The 23,042-nt window shown below is 33.4% G+C and overlaps 1 protein-coding gene across 1 annotated transcript in view; it reads right to left on the bottom strand.

Moving 5' to 3' along the window:
* Nucleotides 1–23,042, bottom strand: part of LOC118180848 (hemicentin-2-like) — a 954,557-nt gene that overhangs the window by 288,877 nt on the left and 642,638 nt on the right. The window contains exons 6-7 of the mRNA XM_085817090.1: nucleotides 19,870–20,148; nucleotides 18,283–18,585 (exon numbers count right to left, since the gene is read on the bottom strand). Coding sequence (XP_085673216.1) covers nucleotides 18,283–18,585; nucleotides 19,870–20,148 — 582 coding nt within the window. The remainder of the gene's footprint in view (nucleotides 1–18,282; nucleotides 18,586–19,869; nucleotides 20,149–23,042) is intronic.

The raw sequence follows: 23,042 nt of genomic DNA, 5'->3' as shown, positions 1-23,042 counted from the left end.
ATCAAAAATTCGTCAAAGTTTTAAAAAATAGGAAATCGATCATAAAACAAATTTCAAATTTCAAATTTGGTCTTCCACATGCTCATATTCGTTGGAGGATTACGTTATTCAAAATTCGATGACTCTATGTACCGTTGTTTTATCACAATACGAGAAATATACATACATTTATGCAGATTTTTCATTATTTAATTTCTTCAAATATAATGCAGGACTCTAACATTTTGTGGCAACAGTTTGAAAAGTGAACCGACATTTATGAGTCCGACGCAAAATGCCAAAACGAAACTAATAGTCCTTCGGGATTCAAATCCCTTTGGACTAAAAAAAACCTAATGACTCTACAGTGGCGCCCGAACTAAAAGGGTGTTGGATAAGGTTTCTCCACACCCACGATCTGGCGAATGGGTCCCCTGAAACCTCCAGTCGCCCTTTAAAAAGAGGAGTATATAAGGTATTTCTCCCACTTTCCTAGCGTTCCTTCGTGGTGTAGTTGTTCTCCATGCTGGGCTGGTATTCCAGAGGTCCGTGGTTCGATTCCCGGCGAATGCGTTGCTAAGTTTCATCTTGTCTACTTCCAAAAATACCTAATGTCTCTACAAGGTTATTTTTTAAGGAAAAAAACTATTTTCCTCTTTGGCATACGATATGCGTTTAATAGTTTCAGATGGATTTACAATCTGTTTCAACGTTATCAAGAGCAGCTAGATCAGTGTCAACTGAATTCAACTTCATAGGAAAACCACTGTGCTTCTGTTCATCCAAAATTAGCTGATGAACCATTTTAAATTATTTTATTATAATAGTTCATTCGAAAATTCCGAATGACTCCTCTACACAACCGTTTTCCTTTCATATGAAATAATAATACACAATTACAAATTTAAATTAAATAAATTCAGTTTGCCTAATAAAACAAAAGTAATTTAAATGCAATTTAATAATAGTAAAATTCAAATTAAAACGTGATAATTTACAAAATCTATAGAAAGAACTCAAATTATATTTACAAAAGGAATTATTAAGTGAGAATTTTTTTTATCAATGTACAAAACGTTGGAGCTTACGTGGCTCTTATGGATGCATGTTTGGCGCCAATGGTGATAAAAATTGGCGATGGAAAGTAAACTTTATGTATTTTTGCCTTGCCTCGAAATGGCAATTCAACTGATTGAATTAGAAATATACGTCTAATGAAATTCGAGGAAATTAATTTAAAGAAGTGCAGCAAAAAGTGTGTATAATTTAATAGGCTGTACGAGGAAGGGTGTCCACATCAGATATGTAAATTTCTTAAAAGAAACATAATTTTAAGAGGTAAGTGAACCGGCATTCAAACGCTTTTTTGTAAAGGTTCATGAGATGGTGATAAAGTGGATTTCAAATCGAAATTTAAATAATTATCCTAAATTATGAATATCCTGTCGTTTATATTTTATTTACTGCTCTGTCTTTAAAATAATTGTTATACGTACAGTTTTATTTACATGATTGTATTTTTCTATTAACTAAAGCGATGCTTTACCACACCATATAAATATAATCTGAAAATCCAGCATTGTCAAACTTCAAAGCATACTGGACTTCTGAACGTTTGTCATAACCTTTATTCTTGATTTGCTTCTATTTTCTATTTTTAAGTTGTTAATTTTTAAGTTCATTAGTTGCATGTAATTTGCTTCTATTTTCTATTTTTAAGTTCATTAGTTGCATGTAAATTTGCTGAAACATCCCTACAGTAATGGCGTCAAAGAAATCAGTAGACGATTATGTTAAAGCCTGACTTGGCCAGGCGATTCCAGCGATCTGAACAAAAGTTATTAACTTCTTTTGAAAGATCCAATATTTTTGAACGAAAACCTAAATACGAAACACGATGGACTGACTGTAGCTATTTTATGAAACACTTTTGAACAATCATTTCCCATACACAAATCAACTGCGTCATTTTGATTTTCCTCTATTCTAAATGTATCTACTAAAACATATCAAATAAATTATTTTGAAAAGTAAATAAATTTTAAGCAGATGTTATCATACAGGAAATGCAGTAAAACTGCTACGTTTTGAATGAAAATAAATAAAATTAGAAATGAAGGGAGGGGGAAATGTGTAGTTGGATTAACAATCTGAAATCTAGGCCATTTCAAAATCATAAATATAATTTATGCAAACTTTAAATTGAGCGTAGTTTTTAACACTTATTTCATTTCCAAAAGTGTTAAATATAAATAAAAACGGTAATACAGATTCAGTATCTCATTTGTAAGAGTAAAAATTCGCTCAAGTGTGCTGCAATATGTAAACTTTCACCCGAGTAATCAATATGTAGTTAACTTCAGTGATTTTTTCATTGTTATCTGTCACTATATCGTTGTCGCTAGAGTAATCAATCTTCTAGCATTGCGCGGAAATCCTTCATTTCGCAGCTGTGACCAATAACCAAAAATATCTAAATATCTCGCTAGAAAAATGTAAAAAAGTGAAGGGATAACTTTTTACCCTTTCAGTATGATTAATATTAAGTCGATATTATAAGTATAGTCACTATTTCTGAACTACTAAAGCGTTGTAGCGCATAAAAAATGCAAGATGGGATTTTCTCATTGAAGTTACTATAGATTATTCAATTAGATGTCCGCGAATGTAAAGACCCGGTTTAAAGTAAAAGTAAAAAGGTACGAGAAAGAGTTATTTTTAATTGCATTAGTATTTCGTGTGACCGGCTAGATGTTGTTTTTAATAATCTAGATTAGCACCTTCATTTGTAAGCTCATAAATGTTTCCCTCACATGCGTCCTTGTTGTGTAGTTGCCACTTTATTCGACTATAAATAAACAAAGTTAATAGTAAAGTAGAATCTCAGACTCGATTCAAACAACAAAATATTCGATTCTTCAAAAACGTAGCATCAAAAATTCTAATTACTTTTCATAACAGCTCTCGAATTAAAATGGGGTAGACGATAACTCAACACCACCATAATTTGGCAATCTGCGTCTTGCCTACTTCTTCCGAGCAGCTCTTTAACTCTTTAAGGGACAGGAAAAGGCAATTAACTTTTTCACCAAAACTCTTGTTTTATTTACTACATCAGGTGTTAAAATGAAATTATGTGCAACAATTTTGTCAAAGACTTGTGAAAAAAACGACCAGTTCTGGTGGTTAGTGTCAGTAACCACCGCCCACAGAACACATCCCTACAAATCAATCTCTATAGTACTCATGCAAACAGTTTTTCTTTTTCAAGCAGAGTGCAACTTTGCATGTTCTGCATTCCAGCACTGTTCTTATAGGCGTTTTCTTGGTGCTGCAGAGTGCACATCGTCATGATGTTGTCTTAGATGGCTGATGGTTATTTTCTTGAAGACGAATTGCTACATCAACTACTGGCTTATGTTTCTTGATTGCCATCTAGTGAGCTACAAGGAAATTTCAAAAACGGCCAGTCTTGAAAAACACTACTTGAGTGAGTAAGATGTTTAATAGAAAACATCTTTACTTGAGTGAGTAAGATGTTTAATAGAAAACATCTTACTCACTCAAGTACTGTTTTTCAAGACTGTTAAAAGATGGTTACTGTAGGTAACCACGGCCATTCAAAGCGTTAAAAGAGCAGACATATGAAATCAAATGGATTTCTTCCCTATATACTAGTTGATTATTAAAAAATTGGAAGGTCTAGAGCTCAATCTAAGGACTAAGTCAAAAGTCCTACGGCTTGGTTGCCAGCAAGGGCAAGATTCGTATTAAAAGCTGCCTGTTCTCCTTAAAACACTGATTCTAAGTAGACTAAAATTATGTCAGTATTATGGTTTCTGTTGCAGATGATTTTTTAATTTCTGCATCTTCCTCTATAATTTTAAAGTTTCAGCAGAAATAACAATTATTAGCACTAAGTTCGAATTCTTATTATTTAAGAGTTATCATTTTAATTTTCTAGTGTAAACAGTACCGGAAGTTATCAACGGCAAGTACATGTTAATTGCTTTGTTTCGGAAGTTACCTTACATTTTATTTTGTTTGTCTTGAATAATAGGTTTAGATACAAAATTCCTCCATATTGGAGAAAAGAATTTCAGAAACAAATGCACTGACAAGCGAAAAACTTCTTACCTCAACATTTAATTTAAAGTTTCGTGACATCAGGATCTTTGTTGTGAAATAGTACCGAATTTACTTTCAAATTATTTTCACAGTTTTTATCTTATTTAGTTTTTAAATTATATTCCTTACTCACTGCAACTTCTGTTTGTTAACATGACGTTAAAGATGCCTTTTAAAGATGCCTTTAACGTCATTTTGGGAATAAAGACTGTAGAATATGAACTGAGCCATTTTTATTGATAAATATAATTCATTATAAATATGTAAATGTGCCCTCATAACTTCTAGATATATATATATATATATATATATATCGAGAAGTTATGAGGTTACAGTTATATATTTATATATCTATAACACTATAATGAAGCCTCAGGAGTGAATCTTTGCTTCACTCACAAGATGTTTATTATATTATCCAATGATAAATTTATGATTTATTTGTGCATATTCATAAATTGATATACTTACATATGGATCGTACTTATACTTATTTCATGTATGGATTTCCGTACTTATACTTATTTCATATATGGATTTATACATAGATACATTGATTGACTTATTTCGTATATGGATTCATATATTGATACATTGATGGATATATTTGTCGTTATATATCTGGCAAATAGATGTTATCCAACTGTCTGGCTCAAATTATTATTTTTTTAACTACTAAACTCTAAATCATTTAATTTTAATATAACCTCTGTATGAAACATAACGTGTGTTTGATTAAAAATTTAAAAATAATCTTATGTGATCTAATTGAATAAATCTTTAATTTACATTTGCAGCTTCACTATCCAGTCTTCGTCTTAACTCTGATTGATAATTTCTGTCCGATGTAAAAGAAATATTAGAGTGAGAAGAATAGTTCATCATTGTATTGTAATAGCGGAATGTCCAATCAATATTATATATAAATATCGACTTTTCATTTGAATTTGTATCTAAGAAAATTATCATTAACTTAATAAGTTTATTTGGACTTTGTGTAAAGTAAATAAAGAGCTATTTATTAATTTAGTAATCAAAATATTGTTTCATATTACAATGATCAATATATGAAATCACAATATTTCGTCATCGTTGGAAGGGTTATGGTTTCTCTTCTTCGGAATTTAATTGAAGTTCCATTACAATAGATTCTTTCTTTTTTGCTTCGAGGTTATTAAAATAGTTAGTGAAAGGGTTGACACCCAAGTTATTAACGACATCGATATTAAAAACGTGTTCGAAAAAGTAGACATTAGAAAGATGGATTATATTCCATCATAATGATTCCAAACATGAAGTCATGAAGCTGTTTAAAACAAGAACATAGTGACATTTTTGAAAGCATCTTTTGAAACAAGTTTGCTAGAACTGATGCACAGAATTTTATGAATATAACTTCAGTAAAGTGAGTTGTGTGAGCTGAAGTTTTCTGAAAATGTCGAATAAACAGATTTATCATTACGCTTTTAATTCCTCATTGATAAAATAGAAGCTCCAGTTTCTAGAGCTCTAGTTATGTCAAAAACCTGCGAAGATATCTAAGAACAAATCTAACGAATATAAAATGTTTTTAAGTCTGCTAAAACAATTTAATCAAGACTTCCAAGTACGGATTTAGATGCTTTGTAAAAATTTCTAGTTTGGGCATATAATGTTTGGAATATGAAGAAAACAGCAATAGTTATTTATTTGTAAAGATGCTTGAAAAACATTTATTTTGCGAATTTTGCAGAAATGAGCAAAATAAAAGTATAAAATGTTTTGTTTTTAGCACGTCAAATACCAAGTAATATTTTATTTTTGGGTATTATTGAATTAGATTAAAGAAATTAAGTTTTTCCTTCTCTAAGAAGACTAAATTCTAGTGTGTTGAAAGTGTGTTTATTGAATTTTCTTTCATATTTTTTTAAAACTTATAACTGGAAATGCATGTCTAGTTACAATCGAACGCCTTGTAAATCATATCTGTGATTTCATATTTATCTGTTGTTTCATTGGCAAAACTATTTTGAAATTCATAGTGCTGTATTTAGTCTTACTCCAGTATTTGCTTCTAGACATTATTAATTTTAACCTTCACAAAAATGAAATTTTATTTGCCATTTTATGAGTTATTCTTTTATTCAACCATGATTTTTTGCAAATACTCTTATACATTAAGAATGTTTTCTTTTGTTTCGAGAATCACAATACTGTCGTACCACTGGGTTCTATATTTCGAAATACGATTTCGTTTCTTATTTAAACTCATTTGTAACAAATAAAAATGCAGCCACGTCATACAGTAATAGATTGATACGTCACCTCGCAGAGCGAGAATAAAATTTATCATTTACGATAATGCTATCATTCATAAAACACAGAATCTTTCTTGTCGAATTCTGTAAAAGAAACCACCCTGGCTTTCCCTGAAGTTTCATTTCTAATGTCTGAATTATGCTGAGCACGAAATCGTAGATCGGACTTACCCAAAATACAGCGCCAGTTCTTTTTCTATTTATACGTTCCTATGTGGAGGAAGGGGGAATAGAAAAGTACGCTGAAGGAGGTGTGGGTGAAAAAGAATACGGGCATATGCAAAAAATTCAAATGATATACGCTTCGGATTTTCCTTTGCCTTATCCAAAACCGGAATATCGCGTTCCTTAAACATTCCAAAATCTTCTAGAATAAATTTTATCGCGTCCCGCGAAAACTCGAAAAAGCATTTAACTTTATTCGCCCGCGAAAAGCGCAAAGAATGAAACATAAACTTTGGGATCTGTTTTCTTTAGTTTCAGGAATTCAGGAAGAGAATATAATAGAGGTAACATCGTCTGGCGAAGCCAGAGCTTCCAAAAGAATAAGAGTAGGTGTATTTTATTAGAAAACTGGCGTGGAAAGAGCTGAGACGCTTTCCGATGCAAATACCCGGGGGATTATGTAAACTTTTAGTCTTTTCTCATTTAAATCCTCTCATAGAAAAGAACGTTTACTTATACTTTAAATCTCGCTCCCGTCCCCATTCTTCGTCAAATAGAGGCACCGAAGATCAATTTATGTCCCATTCTTCTTTCGGACAATGGACTTAGAATTTGTATGTAATCTCCCCACCCTTTTGTAGCTCCCATATGAAAGCAAAAACAAAAAGATATTGAAATTAAGAAAACTCTGCCCCCTTTTCTATTCTTTTATTCCGAGAAAAGCGTTTCTATAAATAGATATTAGAGAATATGTTTTTAAGCATTTGAATTAAAATGTATTTAAATAAACCCCAGTCTACGAAAGACTTTTGATAGCATATTGAGAATATTTTACTATTTTTCTTAAGAAAACAAGAGTAGATTTTCAAAGTAATATGCATCAACGTTTGAAAATTAAGCAAGCCTAGGAAAAATAAAGGCGAAAACTATGAAACAGTTTATCTCTTTGTATTCTTTAGAAGCAGCACAAAAATTGAACTTATAAAACACAGGGATATCGAAACAGGTAAACTTATATTTGAAGTAAAGAACAACAATCAAGATAATATCGGTTACTGAAAGGCAAGTAGTTTCATAGGGTAGGCCTGATGCAGAGCCTTCACTCAGACTCGTTGGTAAATGCTTATTACAAACGAGAAGGAAAAACAATATGTTTTTAACTACGCAAGAAACCAAACATTATAATAATTAATTGCCTCAATATACAAATAAGAACAGGGAGGTTCCTGAAAAATATTTTTAGCCAATTTAATAGGGATTCTGCAAAAAAGAAGAAGGCAACTGCTTTGGACATAATTTGATTCTTTTCAATACTAATAGATGGAGAAACATTGTTATGATCAGAGGAAGATTAAATTAGTTATCGAAATAACTAAGACCTGTACTGAAATATCATAGCTTTTTATGAAAGCAAAAGTAGCCAAAATTGAGAATAAATGCGATAAATTAAATTATCATACCCTACTAGGTTAGGATTAGTCTCTTGTTGTAGTAATTTTTTTCATCAAGAATTCACAACGATATTCCATCTGTATACTTTACTGCAGATTTAGGCTTTTTGACATCAAACACTAACTTGTTATGCTTTTAGTAATTCACTTGTAAAACTTGAGATTTAAGAACCTATACTAAATTGTCTTTTGCAGCGTTTTGTTGAAAACATTAAAAGCTTAGAAGATTCGTCGAGTATATTGCTAGGAAATATTTTCACAGTCAAGTGCCTTTAAGAAAAATTTAAAGAAGTCGTCTATAAATGTCTTTAATGTTTTTTTTAAATCAGTGCGAAAGGATTATAAAATAAAATGCGAGTGGATTATAAAATCGAATGAGAGTGGACTCTAAAATAAATTAACACATAACGAAGAACAATGTTATTGGTATTTATTTAGCCCTTTCTTGATCTGAAGATTAAATACAATAGAAAAAAAACCGAATGAAAATTCTACACAGACGACAGTTCTGCAATTTTTATAGCAAACAAGCGCTATTTGCTGCCAAGAACGAAGCAAAGAATTACAAATCTATAGGACAATAAATTAGTATGCGCAAGGAAAGTTAATTTAAATGGCAAATATATAAATAAGCACAGGAGATCTCGTTTATAATTCACAAACTCAATATATAAGACACGTAATCGAAAAAAATAGAATCGAATATGCGCATGCATGTGAAACAAGTATCAGATTACTTCTTAGGAGTTCAGCTAAATTGAACTGATTCTTAATTGTAGTAGTTGTCATGTATACGCTACACAGTGGAACTAGTGAAATTTTAGAAAATTAGAGGATTTGATCTTTTTTCCCGCGGCATCATTTATCGTCATTATGATTCATGATTTAGAAAAACGGCCTTGAAATGCCTATTTAAAAATAACACATAAATGGCATATATAATTAGTTGTTTCATAAGTAACACAAGGAAATACTCGCCCGTTTTGTATATCTATGTAGAAATAAATTTCCAAATAGCAATATTTGGATATTACTGGAAATCCGATAAAAGTGACCTAGTAAAAAAATCAGTTATAATTTGAGATACCCTGAAAATTTATAATAGTTAATGAATACACTTTATGCAATGTGCTGCACCGTCTCGAATGAAAACAAAGAAATAATAGCCTAATAAAGAAACTCTTAATAGGACAGGATTTCCTTTCCGAAAGCATTAAGACCATTTGACATAAAACATCAAAGGCAGACAATTGTTATCCTAGATGATATACGTCAGTATCGGAGAAAGAACCGACTATAGACATCTCCGAAAACTAGACAGCCACGCATATTTGGAAGCATCGACGCTACATTCGCTTCGTTAAGCACAATCCGGGATGTTTCTCTTTATTGCTTACCCCGTCCTTATAGAGAATTTCTTAAAATAAGGAAAAGAGGCTCTGATCCCGGTTATTAGCTACAAGTTCCAGATCTGGCACTTTACCAAGCTCGCTCTCATGTATATATGAGGAGCACGACAACCTCCATCACTAGGAATATATATATATATAGGGAGGAAGAGAGAAAGAAAAAGATATATCCTTTTTCTTTTCCTTAACCCCTCTGATTCAACAAAGGTTGTGTTATGCCCACACGCTTGGCAGCTGGATGGAACAGATAAGAGGCGGAATGAACAGTAAGGGCCGTTTGTTAGGTAGCAGGTCAGACGTGCAGGATTCACGGGATGTGTTGTTCTGGTAACGTCTGAGAATGGGTTTAGAGGAAAATTAGGCCATTGCTGCCTTTCTTTTACTGTCTCTGTCAAGCAAAGTTATAAAGACGAGCTATCGCGAGTACTTTATATAAAACAGTAAGATCCAAATATCTTTAAAAGGAATAGATGATGTATGTTGTTGAAAAATAAATTTCACTTCACATTATACAGAACTCTCGAAATATCCTCCATAGGCAGGAATATATTTCTCTTATTTTTATAACTACATACTATATGTCAGAGCATAAAAGAAAGTAATCACGAACTGCAGATCTATGTTAATCATTCAATGGAGGTTTCAGCATACAAGCAATAAAAGTAAAATTAAAAATAATAAAGATTTGTTTTAAATTACATAAAATATGAAACAATAAATAAATAAACTAATTTTAAAAATAAAAATTAAATGGGTGAAATGAAATAAAAAATGATAAAATTGTACAAAATCTTTTAAAATTTTATTTCATGCTTTTACTCAAATGCAGTAAGCACAGAAAATGCTAATTACACATATTAGCCAAAAAATATGACTGAAATATTCGAGTCGCAGATTGCACTTTTGTTACTAAGAGCTGCATATTGTTAAATCATATTTTAGCTATAGAAGTCATTGGATTTAATCTGGAGCAGGAATCAGGAAGAATGACCAGTTGGTTCTCTGGGATCCATGCTCTGGACTTTCCAATTGTTAGTAGGACATGGTCTCAGTTACACAACGAAAGCATGAGGTAAAGAAGGCAAGAATTCCTCATAATCTTCCCAGTATAAAAAGGAAACTAGGAAAACGGAACCAAATCCTGGTGGTGAGAGATTCTGGTCCACCACAGTTTAGTTAGGTGCCACTTTTACAATGATTTGGAAATTTTGGAGAAGATAATCTATGATTCGAACACCGTGATTCGAACTCCAGAACTTCCAGCTGCTAGATGGAATGTTTCCACTTACACCACGAATGCACATTGTGAAAAAGAATACATTTCGTTATATAATGTGTTTTGGTTGCCAATGATAGCAATGATAATTAATAACAAAATTAATTCTGTATTCTAGGGTGTATATTTAGCCTTTTTATCTGAGTTTATTAAAATTAAATAGTTTTTTGTTCAGTTTTAAATTTTGCATATTTTTAACAAAATGATTTTGCATTTAAAAGCAAATTAATTTTCTTTATGCAATTTTTTAGTAATCAGAAGGCACAAAGCTTTCTTTAAGGACTTTAGAAATCATGCATTTAAGGGGGTTATTTTACCATTACAAAAATAAACCATTATTCCACTATTAATGCATATAGCCTCTATGAACCAAATCCGAGGAACTTATGTAGTCAAGTTTTTCTCTAGACTGACAAAGAATGTACGGAATCTGTCTCTGTTACAATGCAAGAGGCAAACATACTACCAATATCTACTACAGTTTTTAGGGCTATATTAAATATTCAAAACTTTGATACACATTTTTACTGTACATTTGTACAGAAATGAATAATTGCTCTTTTCTTCACATTTACAGCACAGTGTCTTCATAACAGCATTTACCGTGGACTTCCTATTCATCTTTTATAAAATTTTAAACAAATATAATTTATTATATTGAAACTATAATTCTGTGTTTCTTTGATTTGGGTTTAGCATTTATTTCAGTAAAACTGAAAACTTCATTATTAGTAATTCTGTATAATGCAAATGAATATTTGAAACTTTTTATTTTACTTCCCATTTTAATCACAACTATCAAATTGATTTTGTAAAGTGATTAATACTTACTGTATATCGAAAAATTAAATGTTTCATAATTAAATTTTACACAAGTAAAATCCGCCAATCTAAACTCGAAACTTGTGGATTACGTATGATTACAAAAAAATATTTCACAGATTTGATACAGAGCATTAAATCAAATTTTATAATCAATTTATTCTACTCTAAGAACAGTAATGTATAATAAATGAACGGATGAGTTTGATTTGTTTCATTATAAATGACAGGTTTGCTGATTTTTCGGCAGAGCATTATTCACTGATTTAGATGAAGATTTGTCTAATAAACAAGCAAGATAAATTTGGTTACAAATTTAAATTCCTCTTTCAATAAAATATTATTTTTTTCAAAATGTCCAGAGAGAAAAATAATTAAAATAGCCCAATTAATATTACATTAAAAGTGACAACAATAATATTTAGAAGAATCAAATGATAATATATTTAGTATTATTGTGCCAAAACTATTTATTTAGAATGACTATTTATAATTATATATGATATTATCTCTGTAAGATTTTTTGAGATAACACAATTGATCCCAAGACGAAGAATGGATGTAAAATAAATAGAAAGTAAAAAGCTTATCCGAAGGGCATTAAAGTCATAACTATATATAATAGGAATGACGAGTTTAGTTGAAATATATTTGACAAAAAATAGAACGAAGAAAACTAGAATTGAAGATGAGACCCAGAAAAATCAACTGTGGAAAAAAAATTAAGCAGGCAGAGATCGTGATTATGTTTCACATAAAACTCTTTTATCCCACTTTTTTTAGTTCACGTCCGAGTTTTAAAGAGGAAAACTGCCTTAGGTGTGTTTAGATAAAGGGCGACTAGAGGAAAAATATGTTACTTCTTTAGAGTATTTTTTGATAGTTTACTTGATAGTCAAAGATAAAACACAAAAAAGACAGATTTTCTGAATTGCATTCATTCTTCGAAAGATTAAAATGATGCACGACAAGTCCACGAAATTCATTGTGGCAAGGAGGCAATATTGCGTCTGTCGTTGTCAAGAGCTTTGTGTACCATACACATGACAGTATGACTTTCCTCAGTTCTGAGCTCAGTTTGAAGAAGAGCACCTCGGAAGGACAGGTCCGAAGGTCTCCCACCGCTCTTCCAAATTCACCTACCTCTCGAGAGAACCTTCGGTTCTCGACATATTTAGAGTGTCCCCATGCCGCAAAGACATTACACATCCTAGCCTTCTCCGGGTTTCGAACTCGGGCCCTTCGGTGCGGCTGTCAGAGTCACTAATCCCTGTCTCGGTTGGGCGGCAATGATGCCAGTAAAAATGAATAAAATTTTGACAAATTGCGTAGATATTTTTTGAGCGATAAACCTGAAATTTGGTATTGGCTGACTGGATAAAAAATTCAAATTAGTAGGAATATCTTCGAGTTTCAGTTTCCCGGCTTCATTCTCCATCATTTTCTACATGACAAATAGTATAAGTTAAATTTCCCTGCAGAAAATCTTCACGAACGCACTTCACTTCCATCTCTGTCCTTGCATATTTTACTACAATTTTACAAATTCCATGTTAAGACATAGAATTGGTTGAATAGCAATGAGATTTAAGTAAACTATAACTTCCGGTTAAGTGTTTGAAAATAAATTCTAATTTGTATATAATTTTTATGACTCAATGTTAATTATAAACATTATTCATTTTTATTATTCTGTTCTCCCATACAATGGAAACTATACGTGTTCGTGTACACATCAATTTTTATGTTTTGATTCGATAACATCGCATGGACCGTAGTATATCCTCTGGTCACATAGGTTAGGCTTCAAAATTTTTAAAAGCAGCATATCTTTAGAATTCCCTATTGAATGTTAAGTGTAACCATACATTTATTTTTACATTTGCTAACATTTACATTTTCACATTATTCGGTTAAAAATCATATATAACACACATATATTACATTTGGAGTCTACACAAAATTGAAATAAACAAAAAAATTGAGGGCTGATGCTAATACATGCAATATTGTTCAATTCATTCAACATAATTACAAAAATTCATTTAAAGCTTTGGATGCAATATGTTGTTTTCAATTACAATTCCTTCCTTACATTGATGCGATAATCGAAAACTTCTGAAATCTGGTTTATATACCAGATTTCAGAAGTTTTCGATTATCGCATCAAATATATTTCATAAGTCTGTTCGAAGCTTCAAGTAAAGTATCAATTCCCATTTATTAGTTGAAGCCACAATCTAATGCGTTGTTCGCATTGATATAAAAATTTGAAACACTAAAACTGAAAAGTCTCGTATTGTATTTTATCATAGCTTTTCATTAGAAAGTCTTACAGGCTTCAAGTAAAATACCACTTCCAATTGTCCTTAAAAACTATTATGACCTTCCTTTAAAATAACACTTCCGGTTGTCCAGTTTTACCCATAATCTAATTAACTCTTTACATGAACATAGAAAGCTTAAATACGGAAAATAGAAATTTTTAGGAGTTTCATACAAGAATTATCGTGGACGAAAAAATCATCACACACATACACAGAGACAGACATATATTCTATAAATTAAAAGATCGTGTTGTGCAGACTCTAATTCGTACTTATTCACTGAAACTCACTATTTAATTTTTGGACCGAAAGCGTTACTTCCCTTACCTGTGTGTATAATAGGTTGATGGGAGAAATTTACTTGCAAACAACTCATAATGTCAGTATTATGGGTAAACGATTTTCTTTTGATATACATGAAATAAGAATTAAAACATACGCAAGAATATTAGAAACAAATGCCATCCTTGTATTGTATAATGACTCCTATGACATTACCATATTTTGGGAAATAAACAGAACTAAATCTAGCGTCAGGTAGACAAACGTACACAATGATTAAATAAAATGTGCATATTAATGCACCTTACGGTATCTGACCAGCAAGAATTGTAGTACTTGTCTTCGTTATTGAAATCTCTGTTTAAGTTATTTAGGATATCTATGTAACTGTGTATGTGTCCGTCTTGCCTGTATATATATATAGCTCTCTCACTCTCTTTCTGTCTCTTTCTCTCTATATAGGGGTTGGTTATAATTAAAGTTCCACTTTGAAATGGTCACAAAAGAAATATTACTGGACCAAATGTTATCAAACTTGATAATGTGTAAAGGTGATCATAGGAATTTATTTTCCGCAAAAATATAAAAAGTTAAATAAAACTAATCACTGGAAGCAGCTGTATGAAATATTGTTAAATGAAATAGGGGTCGAAATATAACTTAGCGTTTTCTTTACACTGATTTAACATGGTGTATATCTTTAAAAAACATTGACCTAAACAAAATTACCATTTAAAGGCGTTAAAGGCGATAAAAGTCGAGTCCGCCATCCATATAACGGAAAAATCCGTCTGTGCAAACTGCAAATTAGCGATTAGAAAATTAAGATAGCAAAATCACTCGCAATTGTGTGCGCGTTCCGAAAAGCATTTTCATACAGATCGCTAATTTGTGATTTTTTAAGCCTGAATTCGGCTCCAAGACATGAAGATATATCGGTTTAAAACCTTTTAGACGTTTCTAAAACAAAACTGTTTGTGGGGTTATGCAAAACCGCAATGGTTTGTAATTGGCTTACGGCAAGAAGAAGCAAACAACCTAAACAATTTGTCGGAATTTGAAAGATATCATACACCGATAGGTCTGTAACATTCCTTCTGACATGCTAAGAGATGCTGGAATGCAGTAATACGATTTAACTTGCTTTCGGAAAATGGTGGACCCCACATTGAACATTCTCTGTAACACGTTTCAGAAAGATTAAACACATTTGAAACCCATGTCTTCATGTCTTATTTCGTTTAAAAGTATTACATACAGCGCCATATCCCTCAGGTGATAAGTTTTCTAACTTTTTGTTTTCGCGAAAAATAAATTTTCATGACATCCTTTACAGAATTACCAAGTTTGATGACATTTCGTCTAGAAGCTTTCCTTTTATGACCATTTCAAAATAGAACTTTAATTCTAACCATCCTGCATATTGAGCTGAAGTAGATGAAGTGATCTGTTGAACTTGCTAATTTGTTTGCAATACTGATTTGTGTGCTCTGGAATGGCATTAATATTATGATAATTACATTGTACAATTCAAACCAAAGCAGCCAGAAAATTGTTTTTATGATAGCTGAGATGAGTCACAGCTAAAATTGCTTATCATGACCCATCAATTAAAGAAATAGTGTAATTGAAAGGAATATTAAGATTATTGTTTGCGATGCTCGTTACTTGAACATCGGTGACTTATTACCGTCATGTGATTGTCTTAATTATTACAAAATGATGCGTTTAAATCACCGTAATTTAATAATTACAAAATTAAGGAATCCTGTAATTGAACTAGGAGATTATCCTGATATTTTTTGTAGGACCATTCTTACTTCTAGCCTACAAGTGGCATTTTCCAAATCACTGTGAAAAACACACAAAGACTACCTGCTTCAGGCAGAAATGTATAAGCAGAAAGCGTAATCCTTAAAATTGTGAGTTTCTTAACATGTGGTATCTACATATTGCTATCCACCTTTTCATTTATTTTTACAATTTTTGCAATTCTGTTTACAAGAAAAAACGAAAATATCGCAAAGTCCGAGACTTCAGTATGAAAATAATAATGTTAAACAGAACAGAAGCATAAACTCAGCAATTTTATGTTCGCAAGCACTCAATCATCCAATGACATGACAAAGGAATACTTCCTAGCTGCTGCGCTAGCTAATATTGGTTATTGCCTTGGAAGAGAGCTCGCTATTGATGATGCCGCTACTCGATCGAAACAGCTTGCATTAATAGAAGGTATTGGTCTGTCCCACTTTCACAAGAGAGTATTTATTAAGTTTCGGTACTTTAAAGGGAGAATGAAAGCGTTTCGTCCTCTTAGACAGGAAATTAGCGTTTGTTCGAAACATATTTGATTAGTTATCTCATGAATATATAAAGTAAAATAATTTTTGTTATAAGAATAGATTGAATTCATAAATTATAAATGAATTTATCCATTTTTTCACATTGCTTAATTATGATCAGAAGGATAGAAGAAAAGCGTTTTGATAGAAGTATCGGAGAAAAGTGTTGCAGATTTAGAAAGTTAATGCCACCTTTTTACAGAATACTTGCACAAGGAATTTGTAGCTTAATTTATACTGATGTTGTTAGCAAGGCTATGTTAAAATCTGAAATAACATATTTAAGGTTATGTGAATATTTCACTTATTTCATCTTTGAATCAATTAGAAGCAGAATTTTGCCAGTATCTATTATATATTTATATATTTATTTATCTATTTGAAATGATTTTGTTCAAACATCTGCCCAATATTATATGCCCAGAAAACAAAATGAAACTTTAGCAAGATAAAGCATAACATACGAATTTTTGAATAAGAATAAGCGTGAAACACATTGCTGTTCTACCTCCTTCAACAGCTTTCTTCTATATTGCGGAAATTTTGCTGCATAAGTATATACAGCGCCAAAGGGTGAAAGTTGCGCATTCTTTTGTAATTACTTGATACAGATAATACAGCCTAAATTTTCATAAACATCAAATCCCATCGAATGGCAAGCCTAGAAACAGCCTTATTTTACTTTCTTGATGCAGAAGAATACTATGGGTGCAGGCGAAAACAAATTAGACGAAAACGACTTTGGGAAAACAAGGCAAAAGCACAACATCGGGACAGAAAAGAAACCAAGGAGAAAATATTACTTGCTAATTCTAAATACATCGTCATTAAAAAAAGAGCAGTTAAAACACTTCGCAGTTTGTAAACGTCATTGTATAAAATATCGTGGCAAAATATAAACTACCTACAAATACGCGCATGATCATAACATCGCAGACAATCTGATAACTAAACAATTTTAATATAGATAATCTCATACAGTTACTCATCTTCCTTTGTATTATTTTTATACCATATAGTATACTATATTTTAATGAGAAATAACTAATGTATTTTTATAAAAGAAACCAATTACAATAATGGCTTTAAATAGTTAACTACGCGAGTCTGAAATCATGTTACTTCCTACACATAGCTTTAATTTCTACACTTTTCCAGATTTTGAATGGTTAAGATTCATTTTTGCTTTCCGAGTAAAAATACATTAGTTTATTAAAAAATATGAAATATAGAGGCAAACACATTCCTCATATCTTCTTGTTCTCACAAATTACAGAACTGCGAGGTTTTCCTCTTGCGTTGTTTTCTCTGCGTCGTTTTTGAATGCGATGTTTTTGGCGGATACCAATACCATATCTCTATAGTATATTCTTCACATTGATCTCGCTTTATATTCAGCTTTCCTACTGAATATTAGACTTTTTTCTTTGTTATCCTAGTTTCACATATTTTATTTGCTTCTGGTTGCACAATTTGCATACGTTTTTGACAACTGATCAGCTATCTCAGGCCTGTTAATTCTTCAAGCAAATAAAAATCATTCGGAATAATCCTTACTTTTAAAAATTTGAGATGATTTAGTTTATATTTTCACTTCTGTTTTTCATCCGAATGAATTTGTTTCACCTGAAATAATTTAATTGAGAATACCTGCTTGATAGTTTTATATTAACTTTACAGAGCTACGTGAATTACAAGTAGTAAATAACCGATGCATCAAAATCTATTTAATTTATATGTTGTAATAGTAAAGCAGTTATGATGGAAATCGTGCAAAATAGCTTTAGAATTAGTTACTTACCACTGAGTTTGAGGGTAAAATGCCCTAAAGGGCCAGTGCCAACTTCGTTCCTTCCCGCGCAGAAATAAATTCCCTCAGATGCTGCGCTGACATTTTCCATGCTGAGGATTGAAGCCGCTGTAGAAACCTGTCGCTGATGTTGGTTTGAAGAGGCGTTATTACTGATGACGCGCGTTGGTGATTCCCACAAATATTTGGAAGCTGGTGGATGTCCTAAGTCGTCCAGTTGACAAAGCAAGGCGACTGTGTGCCCCTTCACTGCCGTGGGCTCCATCTGCGATATGCTGGCAGAACCTGGAGGATCTAGGGTAAATAAATAAAATGAATAAATAATAGAAAGAAAAAAAAGGCATCAAAATTTCACATTAATCTCTGACATCTAATAAAAAAAGTTTACCATTAAAAATTTCAAAAATTAAATATTATTAAAACATTTAAAGCGTAAAACATAATAAAACATTAAAAGCGATAGAAATTATTCCGTTCTAGCTGCATAAAATGAGAAAACTGGCTATGCGCTAGGCCGCTGCTGTGTCAGTGCGATGATGAAAAGATTCGCAAAGTTCTCCTATGCAACTCAAGAAATTCATTGTTTAGGTTAGATATGTGTGCACCTACCTCTAATTGATTTTTTTTTTTAAATTCAACTCAGATATTTGACAAGAAGTCATGCCATGATCTTGTGGTCAGGCGAACATTTGGCAAAGGGACGAATGTTTGACTTTCGGGATTAGGCATGGGCGGTAAAAAGAGAAAACAACGTGATGATGTATTTGAAGAGAAAATGACAATTTTGTTTGTACAACATGCGCCTTAGAACGAGTAGCCTTAGAACTTGAAATTTTGTATATGGGACAGCTATAATATTTAGTTGAGCACCTCCTTTTTTGGTTGTAATTGGCTGCACCAAATTATATTTGTATTTATTCCCACTCTGACTCGGCTCGGGGAGCTCAGTTTTGTTATTCACATATGTTGGTAAATTGTGCATTTTCTGCTTTAAAAGTGATTGAATTATGTTTTTCTTATGTTTCAGTTAAGGTTCTTTTTATGCCTTTAGTAAATCTACATGCAATAATTGTAGAATTATCATTACTTTAAAATTTTAAGTGGTGCTAACTCTAACGTGGCCGTAATTTGTTTAGATTTGAAATTTTTAGTAGAACAATGAACTAAGTCAGTTTGTGCACCAACTTCAGTGTCTTTATGACGAGATGGATCAAAGATTAACTCTCGGTTTCGTGCAACAAAAAGTTTGTCTTCCTGCCCGGCTTCTTTTTGCGTAAAAACTCTAAGTTTAATTGCAAAAAAATTTTAAGTTGCTTTTAACCTGCCTCCAATGAAATTCGAGGAAATACGTTTAAACGAAATGCAGCAAAAATGTGTATAATTTAGTATGCCGTACAAGGAAGCCATGTGGTGTCAACATCAGATATTTTATCAAACTACAAAATATTACAATGTTGACTCAAGAAAAATTACTGTTCTCAATATTTAAAACATAAACGCACATGTAAAAAACAATGTGCCATACAACGTGCCACTATTGTATGCTACTGAATACTATTGCATAACGTTTCAACTTACAGTGTATGTCCAAATACTGCCGCTCCGAATCGACGCTCCAGCCGGCAGTATTCATTCCCCTGCACGTGTAATTTCCACTTTGTTCTCTGGTTAAATTCTTCAACGTGAGCTCTGTCTTTTCATTCTCTGTAGTTTCACTCTGAATAGAATTACCATTATGATACCAACGCACAGCCATCAGAACAGCAGGATTACCATCAATGGGATTGCAAGTAAGTACAGCATCTGACAGCTCAGCTGCCACATCAGGTATTACGCTGACGCTGACGGACGGTGGATCTAAAAGAAAGGATAAATTTCATATATTTATGCTACCTTTTTATTTGTGAAATTTGAAAGCATTCAGTTTATGATATTTAGTTTTATGATTTTAATTAGATGTGATGATCGTCTTAAAGGTTTTAATAAGCAGTAAGTTCATGCTGAAATTACATTTCTGTGTTTTAATAATTAGCTGAATGTATTTAATACTTTATCAGTCTACCGTATAGGACTTCTGTGGCACTTATAAAAATTAGAGTAAAATTCCTTAGCCTAATTTTTAATATACGAGGATTGCTATTTACACTGGTGTGCAAAAATTAAGGACGAGACGTTTTTTTCAATATAACTTTGTACAAAAGCTTTTCAAATCAACACATTTAATACCGTAAGATCCTCAATACGTAAGGACATGAGTAATGTAAGCAACACTTACTAAAAGAGAAATAAGAGGGATAAAAAGAAGCTTTATTGAAAAAGTAGCATGGAGCGCAATGCGACTGAAGGCCGAAACATCCCTGTGATGGGTGTCCAGCAAGAAACATCCGGTCTTTAATAGGGGATAATATCTCCCCTGACTGCTAGGCAGGTTTCACAGCGTCTGCCCATGCTGAGAATGAGGGTGTCAATGAGTTGTTGAGGCATTGCTGCCCATTCGTCTTGCAGCGCCAATCGAAGCTCCGGAATCGTTACTGGTGGTACGGTACGAGCTGCCAAGCCTCTGCCTAGAAAATCGCATACATGCTCGATGGGATTGAGATCCGGAGATCGTGCCGGCCAATCCATACGTTCAATATCCTCACTCTCTAAGAGCTGTTCGGCAGCTACTGTGCGATGACATGGTGCATTGTCGTCTATGAAAAGAAAGTGCGAACCCATAGCGCCTCTAAAAAGACGCCCATATGGAAGAAGAATCTCGTTACAATAACGGGTCCCGTTGACTGAACCTGCGTCGAAGATGTGAAGGTCTGTACGACTACCAAGCATGATGCCTCCCCGAACGAGAACACCGCCACCTCCATACCTGTCCCTTTCAATGGTGTTCGAGGGATGATTGCGGCTTCCCCGCTCTCTCCAGATGAGTATGCGATGAGAATCGCTACTCAGACTGAATCTGCTCTCATCTGTAAAAAGTACTCGACCCCACTCATTGTCTCTCCAATTCCGGTGTTCCCGGCACCACAGAGAACGCCTTCTCCGATGGGCAGGCGTTAGAGGTACACACTGTACAGGGCGTCGTGCAAACAGACCACCGTGCAGTCTTCTGGCCACGGTAAAACGCGATATTGGTCGTCCAGTCGCCTGTGTCGTGTGTCTAGCGATTTCTCCAGCTGTCTGCCGCCTGTTTTTTCTGGCCTGTAAGGCAATATACCGATCATCTGCGGGTGTGGTTCCTCGTGGACGACCACTACTAAACCCCCGGATAGCTGTTCCTGTAGTTTGAAATTGTCTCCAAAGTCGTGAAACGATGCTGTGAGCAATTCCGAACTCTGCAGCCACACTTGTCACACTGCGGCCTTCCTCCAACTTCCCAATGATTCGACCTCGAGTAAAAGCATCCAGATGTCGTCTAACAGATTGATTATTCGCCATTTCTCGCCGAGGCAGCAACTCGGTGTGATTTTAACTGCTATACGGCGTGCAATCTCTTTGCCAGAAATACTGATCTTACACCGACAACATGCTTTATACTACTCAGACACTCCCCCATTACGTCTACCTGCATATCTGCGCATGTGCTACCGTACATCACCTTACTTAACCGCCTGATTGGTCTTTCTGTCCGCTCTGCCTCTTCGTTCAGCTGATATGCTAATTTTTCGACTTCGTCCTTAATGTTTGCACACCAGTGTATACTTCTGGCCTTATAATGAAAAACAAATGTTCATGATCGAAACTGATTTCATTGTTTTTCAAAATATTCTTTGTCAATATCAATACACTTTTGCATGCGTTTGAACCAATATTTGAAGCACTTTTTCATTCCGACTGAGGTAATTTTAAAGCATGTGTTTTCAACGTATTAATCGCTTCTTCAGGTTTCGCAAACCGCTGACCATTTATTTTTGATTACCAATTTATTTTTGATGTACGGTAATAAAAAAAAATGCATTGCATGCCGAATCAGGCTGTACGGCGGATGATCCATAAATTCTATGTTTTGGCCAGTCAAAAATTCCTTTGTTTGAGCCGATGTGTGAGAGCTCGCATTGTCATGCTTTTATCTCTGATGCTTTTTTCGAATTTCTCGGAAGACGTCTGACAAACAAATGGTCGTATACCATTCAGAATTGACGGTCCTGCCTTGCTGCAATGCCGCTGTCGTCACGTGATCGGTAATGCCGAAGAAACAGGCAAGCATTTGCTTCGATGTGCTCCTTCCGCGAACAACTTTTGTTGGATTTGGTTCGCCTTGGAAGACGCATAGTACAGTTAACTACTGTTTTGTTTCGGCTCGTATGCATAGATCCAAATTCATCACCTGTGTAGATATTATACCCAGCCTTTGATGCACCTTGAACACATTTTCCAAGATTTCCTTGCACCAAACGACACGGGTATCCATTTAAGCGTTTGTCAGATTATGCGGGAAGCAACGCTAACAAATCATTTTTACTGCTAAATGGTTCGTGGAATATCTTACTGATGCTTTAAATGACCAAAGATGCCTCAATCTCACGGTATGTCATTATGACAATCTTGGTTTAACAGTTCACACACAACATCGATATTTTCTGACACAACAACCAATTTTGAACGACCTTCACAGAATTCCTCCTGGAGCGAACGTCGACCATGATTGAATTTGTTATACAAGTTTGGTACTACTTTGGTAGACGGTTGCACGGATTTTTGGCGATTTACGTTGGCGCGATTCTTACAAACGTCAGCCATCTTGAAAAACGCTGTTT

The sequence above is a fragment of the Stegodyphus dumicola genome, chromosome 5, assembly GCF_044657685.1.
Source record: "Stegodyphus dumicola isolate Sdum_Otavi_A_Nest chromosome 5, ASM4465768v1".
In the NCBI taxonomy this organism is placed as follows: Eukaryota; Metazoa; Arthropoda; class Arachnida; order Araneae; family Eresidae; genus Stegodyphus; species Stegodyphus dumicola.
This window is presented reverse-complemented; position numbering and strand designations above follow the sequence as displayed.